Source organism: Brachionichthys hirsutus, chromosome 6, assembly GCF_040956055.1.
Source record: "Brachionichthys hirsutus isolate HB-005 chromosome 6, CSIRO-AGI_Bhir_v1, whole genome shotgun sequence".
In the NCBI taxonomy this organism is placed as follows: Eukaryota; Metazoa; Chordata; class Actinopteri; order Lophiiformes; family Brachionichthyidae; genus Brachionichthys; species Brachionichthys hirsutus.
This window is the reverse complement of record NC_090902.1, coordinates 9654543-9662133: the sequence shown is the minus strand read 5'-3', so window position 1 is coordinate 9662133 and position 7591 is coordinate 9654543. Positions and strand designations below refer to the sequence as shown.

Here is a 7591-nt window from a genome sequence, read left to right as displayed (position 1 = left end):
AGTCAGATCAAATACAAAGCTAACGACGTATTTCAAAGTGTTATGGGTTATGTTCCCATTTGTTCAGTTCAATACTTGCAGAACTGCTGCACACATTTTGGAAATTCTCACTTAGTTCTTTGAAGCTGCACTAAATGTTTGTTATTTTACCATTGGTTTAAAGTTCCACGCACTCATAGTGATGATCTCAGCAAATTAGCGCACATTATTTCACCTCAGATCCACGGACCAAGTTAGCCTCTTTGAGTTTCTGCTCTTATGTACTCTCATTGTCTCATAGACTTTTAAAAACTTTTCAGACTTTGAAGAAATTTTCAACTGAATTCAAACTCAAAAAAACACAGTACACACAACCTGACAGCATGAAATGACACACACACACTCAAAAAGTGCAATTAGCTGTTCAACATAGTTTCACGTTTAGCCTCTCATGTGTGCCATGTTCATGTTTTTTTCTTGTATTATTTTTTGCTGCCTTTACGTGTTGCAGTATTTCCTGTGTTCTGTGTCTGACCTCTTTCCCTCTCATTGTCACACCTGCTCTGATTGTCACACCTGTTCCTCATTCCCTTCGTCACCCCGCCTTCTTAGCCCTCGCTCTGTCTGCAGACCTCTGCCTTGTTGTGCTGAACCTTTGCCTGATTTTTGACCGCGCCTTTTGCCTAACGATTTCTTGGATTAAACCCTTCTGTTGTTCTGACATCGGTCTGCGCCTCTGCGTTTTGAATCCGTACCATCCGGTTCAACGTCCTTGAGTGTGACTCAAGTAAGACAAAAATAGTGCAGCTAAAAACATTTGTTTGGCTGAAGTAAGAAAATGTGTTCCTTTCTTAACCCCTTAAAGTTCAAATGATTGTAAAGACATGCTAAATCCTTCCATGACATGAGCCAACAGTACTGTGTTGCACCCTGCGGTGCTGCTGATGCAGCGACACCACCTTAACTTAAGAGTATGTCAGCGTTTGACTGCTTGTGTGTTCTGTTTTGGCCAACATGACAATGCTAAACAATTTCATGAGCATCAACTGTATACAGCTTTACATTCCAATAAATAATGAATTCTCGATGTGACAGATGATTCATCTCGTACACTGTGCAGGGACCTGGGGGGGGGGGGGGCTGCAGCGAGGCGACGTACCTCTAGATCTTAACGCTCTCGGTTCCGTAGACGTTGTAGCCTTCTCTGTATGTGGCAAAGTTCTGGGTGTTGGTTGGGGGGGGCGGCTTAAAATTCTGGGAATTCTTGGCCAATTTCAGCCGTTTGGTTTCTTGCCGTGATTTATAACAGAACTCTATTAGAGCCACCATCATGGCCAGCCCCAGCCCTCCAACCAGAATATAGAAGACACCAGCCACATTGCTTAGGCTCAGAGCACTTGTCTTGTCCTGGGGGGGGGTGGAAGTGAATAACAGAATTAACAGTTTTTACAGTGGAGCGAGCGCAGCAGTACAAAACGCAGCCTGCACCTTTCAAACTGAGCTTCACATTGCCTCAACTTAAAATCTCTTCGATAGATCATCATGCTTTATCTTACCGATACTGCATGTGGCAGTTTCACTGGTATAACTGGTACTAATATCCAAAAAATATAGGATGTAACGAGCCCTAAGGCTAGACCTTCATCTGAACTAATGCTCTTACTACAGACTATATACAGTCAATCCTTTCCCCACTAAGGAGAGCTCCTATCTGCTGGTGAATGTAGAGTTTTAGCTTCCCTGCATTACATGTAAAATCTGCCCTTGACCATGTTAGGAAGCTGGTCAGTATCGCGTAGGTCTATAACTCTGGAAATCCCTATCTTTATTTATATATATATATATATATATATATATTGTTTTATAGTGACCAGTCTCATAATAACATTGTCATACAGTGCAATCAAATTCATAGTTAATGGCTGATAGTTTGATTACAGTTAAAAAAACACTAAATATTAAACCATTTTGCTGCTGTTTACCTACCAAACATGTCCATTAGAGTTGTTTTCATTGGAGTTTTACTATTTGCAGTTTAACCCAATGAGCATGTAGAGACTACAGAGGTATCTAATGACCCTAACCTGCACACTAAGCTTTTGGCTGCATCTCAGAGGGTTAAATAGCGGGTTTATTACATTCCTCAACCTCTTGTAGTACACAAACAAAACCTCAAACTTCAACTCCATGCAGCCACAAGATTGAGAGGACGCCCTACGGTGCTCCCGGCGATTAGAGGAGTTGAACTCATCACAGTAAGAGGCTTCGCTTGTTTGTCACACCACAGGAGGACAAAGAATCTAACAGACACATCCCAATGCAAACTAGTAAGAACACAAATAAATACAAATGTCATTGACAGTTTGGCAAATAGAAACGGCAGCATAATGGTCAAAGGGTCATGAATGTCAAGAGTGAAAATGAGCAAAAAAGCATTTCAGCAGCTGTTTACTGTGCTGTAATTCAATCGAAACGATTTATCTGAAAGGCACTTGAACAATCTCCCCCCATTAGTAGAGTTTTTACAAAAAAAAAAAGTTTGCTACTTAAAATTGCATCAAAAACTCTTTTACTTCCATGGAATTACAAAAAAAAAGAATTGGGGAATGCAGTGCCCTGTGTTAACGCCACATGTAAACTGATTTACAGTTTGTGGCAAGAAAACTGAAACACTAAAAGGAATAAAAGACAAATGTATGAGAAATAAACAAATGTATATTATAGATGTTAAATAATTCTTGTCTTGCATATGAACAATACGTCAAAATGCAATTTGGAATCAGTACAAAAGACCTGCAGCGACTGACCTTACTTCCAGAGTCCTTGGTTCCACATTCACCCTTATCGTACCACCATTTGTTTTTCAGCTTGTCTAAGATGCCTTGTTCACTGAGTTTCAATACTGCAAGGTTTACAGGAGTTCTTCACGTGGGAAATAACATAAATAACATTATATTATGTTATTTTATGTTATTCAACTGTTAAACTACTACATACTTTACAAAGCGATAAAGCAGGGCTCCTGGCTGTATCAGCATCACAAAGAGCAGGCACTCTACCGATTACCTCAGCAGCCCCTAGTCTAAAGCCAGGACCTACCCATATCGCTTTGAGTAATCGGCAGACGCTGTTAGCACGGCGACAAGCAGGTACCATCTGCATGTCTGTGATTGTTAAAAACAATTATTAAAAGGTATTAAATTGGATTGAGAGCAGATCGGGGGGGGGGGGGTTCTGACACGCATTTAACGAGTTCAGTCAAACAGGAGCTTTGTATTAACAAACAGAAGGAGCCACGTGATAGACATTGCCTCTCCATTGCCACATATCAGCTCAGTCAAAATGACAACAGTCAGCTCTAAAGGCGTAACAATCAATTTCATATTCATACGAGCATGCACAAAAATGAAACGTTGATTAATTCTTGCCTCCCCTATCGCAGCATATCATCAAGAAAAATCTTATCTCTCAATTACTCCACATTATCACCGGATGAAGTGTGTCCCAGCTAAAGTGCACAGAGTTGCAAGACTAAGCTCGAAAGTATCAGTGGAAAAATTCCTCTCATATCGCCTGTAGCTGCAGAATCTGCCTGACACAGCCGTTTCGCGCCATCAGTGGCAGAATGTGACTAATTACATAATACCGGTACTAAGAACTCTGTTAAAGTGCAAATTGTAGGTACTGGTGCTGTACTTCTACTCCATGTCTCAGAAAAGAAACACGTTGTGTTAAATCGTGTACCATCTGAGTTAAACAGTCTTACTTATTTTGCACTTTACTTTACTAATCTTCTTGTCAAATGAGAACTTTGACTCTCCAGATATGAAGATTTTGAATGTGGTGATGATGAACTGAAGAATACAGTACTCCTTTATGTGTTGAAAAAGATTCTCCTACTAAGTAAAATAAGCTTATAAAAATCTGGCTACAAGATTATCAAAGAAGAAAATGTTTGACGATGGATCAGGATTGCATTTTTGCAGTCTCATAATATAACATTTATATTTCAGGTCAATTTCTCTGTTGAAAAGATAAACGATAAATGAGCCTCCTGACGACCATTTGAGAACAAGGCCCCTTGAGGGGATCCATATAATGCATAATGCACTGAGAGAAGATTACGCCCCTGTATGTCCCTCATACTCCATCTGGAGAAACGGACTGCAAAGACCAGGCCATTGTCTTGTCTTGGAGAGACATTGATTAACAATACAATTACCCTGTAGCATGCACTGTGTCTGAAACTCAATCATGGCTGCACTGTGTTGTGCCTCAGGGCAGAAAGGAAGTGTGTTAACTGTGTGTGTGTGCATGCAGCTGTGCATGCCATGGCTACATGCATCTCCCGTCTGTTGGAACATGAAGCGGTGTGCAGGACGGGGCCAAGCGAAATGCTGTTTGGAGTCAAGTGCTCCAGGCTGCTTTACTCCATCTATACAACTGGGCAGCCAAAACAAACGCGGAAATAGACAGAGAGTACATATCTGTGCAATTTAAAATATTGACAACAGCATGAGGCAGGTGCTTTCAAGTAGCTCCTGAGCATGAGCTGTCAGTAGCCAAGGCAGTCCTAGCGATGTTAGGGAAGCAGCACATTGGAAAGAGGTTTAGCTTTAGCTTTTGAAAAGCCTTGTCAGAAATGAAGCATTTTCCAAGACAGTGCTTTATCAATGCGTCATGCAGCAATGCTACTTCATGGACTGAATAGCTGAATCCTTATTGCTCATTGTGTTCTGGGCCAATCCATGACAAATGAAGTGAGAATGTAATGCCACCATCTGCAGCCTTTGAGACCCTGCAAGCGTGTCTGTAATCTAGCCAATTACCTGAACCACATAATCACATACAGTATGTGCTGAACGCGTCATTTGTCATTAGACTGAGCTGCAATGTGAAGCATATAATGCCAGTATCTTATAGGTAATCTCGTAAAAACGATGCAGCGCTTCATGGCACGCAATCTATGCAAGATGACATTAAATTGTGATGGTTGAGAGGGATTTTCTCACCTTAACACCATTAGCTTCTGCAATGGAAAATTCATTTATCACATTTACCCACAGATGCAGAGGGAGAAATCTGCTCGTCAAAAGGGCCACATCCGTGTTATTAATGAGCTGAAGAGATGAACTGCTTGTAGTGGGATCAAACCGTAGATAGTTCATCTGATGACCCATTAAAAAGAAAATATAAGTCTTTAGTTTAATTAGAATTCTCACGTTTGCTTGCAATGCTTAGTCCCCTCAAGACGCCGCTGTTCCCCTTGCTTTCCTGTTGTGACAGTAGGTGGACCTTCCCTACACATGAGTAAGGATGAATAAGCCTCGACCTTACACAGGTGTAGGGGAGCCAAATTCAGACAATGGTCTCCACTTAGGAAGGACTTTCACTACCTTTTGACAAAGACAGAATGGAGAACATTATAACTTCTGCAGTCACAAAATGTTGTTTCGTCTGTTTGCTAAGTAAAAGGCTCCTTAGTTTGATCTGAGCTGTTAATTGTGCCTGGTCTAACAATTCGGTGATGGGCTGGCTCATGGGGCAGGTTGGTTGGCTGAGACGGCCACTTGTTCAGGGTTGCATTGCTGTAACAGCCTTGCCGATTACTCTGCACTATGGTACCCGATTGTGGTGACATCGAGGCTGACCTTGGAGTCACCTCCCCCGCTGCCGCACTCTCCCTTGTCGTACCACCATTTGTTTTTCAATTTGTCCAAGAGGCCTTGCTCATTCAGTTTTAAAACTGCCAGGTTAACAGCATTTCTTGAAACGATAAAACATAACTTGTAAGAAAATGCACAGGTCCGTGAGAAATCTAATGAAAAGTAATAATTGTACTAAGCATCATAATGACAGGCAAAGGTAGGTAGGCTACCGCTGTTAAAGCAGGGAGGGGGGGCTTATGCACAGAATCTGTTAATCAGAATGATCCAGGAAAGGACAAATTGTTTAAGATTTGAAGGAATATGTGGAAGGCTCCTAAGGTAAACACAGAATTCAATCTCGTAAAAGGTGGCATGAAGGGTTTACGTAGCTTAGAACCTGAAGTGTGCGGGATGGGGACACTTGTCATTGAGAAGAAAAGTAACGACAACAAACATCATGCAATTAACATTCGTCACAAGTGACAGCACAGCTTTTAAAGGGCTAAATTGAAAAACCATTGAACTGTTAAATTAAAAGTAACAACACAACAGTCAGGTAGGACAGCACAGAGGACGGGAGGAGAGATCGAAGGAGAGAGAAAGACAAGCAACAATAAAAGACATCTAAACATGAAATGACAATTAGCTTTAGCCTTATCATCTGGATTTGATTTCCTCGACTACAAATTGGCAATTTATCTTGTTTAAAATACCTAAAAAAACATTTTCCTTGTGTTGAAAGACATACCACCATTACCTCTGTGTCCATAAAAGAATACGAAGAGGAGATAATGACAAGAGGGGGACATCAGGGTAGGTGGAATACTATAACAACATGGACAATATTGTTATATTATTCCACCCACCTTAATGCTGAGCCTTTAGGCGTCGCCACACCGTAGCCTTTTGAGTCGAGGTTCCCGCCCACTTTCATGGTGTCACACGGCTTCCGCTGCTCGATGTACTCGTTCATGGTGGACTCGAGGAGAAAGGCGAACTTGCCCTTTGACTTTCGTACCCGGGCTACTCCGTCGGGTGTGGTCTTAACAAACACTGAGGGCTCGGCGGATTTCATGTAGGACCACATCTTCTCATACACCGCTATTTTGGATCGCTGTGCACAGAAGAAAAGCAGAACAAAATATATAGTTTAGAAATCAAATAATCAACTCTGCCATGGATTTTGCAGGATCGTTGTGCTTAATGATCAACTTCACCTAAATCGTATCATGGAGTATTTATAGACATCTTGGAAAGAGGCGGTGTGATATCTTTAAATACTTCAAGAAAATAGAGCTGGTGTGACTTTTACAAGATCATGAAGTACAAGAATTTACAAAAACCATATATAATATAATTTAAGCTTGTGATTCACCGCTTAAAAGATTGTGCATAATGATCACCAAGAATCTGTACAGCACATTACTGTCATGCAAATTGAGTCGTACGAGAAATATAGCTTTTTCAGGCTGATTTATTGAAAATGTTTCAATATAAATGAATAAAAATATCAAAACTTTTTAGCAGTTAATTGTTTCTAATGCCTTTAAAACTTTTCAAGCAAAGTGAATTTTCATTGGTTTATAGTTTGGATTTTGTAAAACATATTAAAGTCATTCATGTCAACCAAAATGTTCCTGTAAAGTCTCTGCTGTGCGTCAGGAGGAAGTGAATACAGAAGCCGGCTACACAAAATGACACAGAGGAGAATTTCCCCAGTGCCTGGGGTCAGGATTAGTGAGCCTGTAAGATCTGTGGGAGTTGAGCGCTATCTATAATAAGCATCAGTTAAATTATTCAATGCCACTGGATTTATTTGGGATAGGCATTTCACACTAAACATAAGTAGTGATGAGCCAGCTCTCGAGTGGCACTGTATGCACTGCAGACTGGATCCCCCACACAAAAATAGACTTCCTCTTCTTAAAGGCCAGAGGAAGATGAAGGGATTGGTTATTTTTCAA

At 40.9% G+C, this 7591-nt stretch overlaps 1 protein-coding gene across 1 annotated transcript in view; it reads right to left on the bottom strand.

Moving 5' to 3' along the window:
• Positions 1–1140: 1140 nt before the first annotated feature.
• The window catches only part of gria3b (glutamate receptor, ionotropic, AMPA 3b), a 63895-nt gene continuing 57444 nt past the window's right edge, over positions 1141–7591 (bottom strand). The window contains exons 13-15 of the mRNA XM_068740246.1: positions 6494–6741; positions 5631–5745; positions 1141–1386 (exon numbers count right to left, since the gene is read on the bottom strand). Coding sequence (XP_068596347.1) covers positions 1141–1386; positions 5631–5745; positions 6494–6741 — 609 coding nt within the window. The remainder of the gene's footprint in view (positions 1387–5630; positions 5746–6493; positions 6742–7591) is intronic.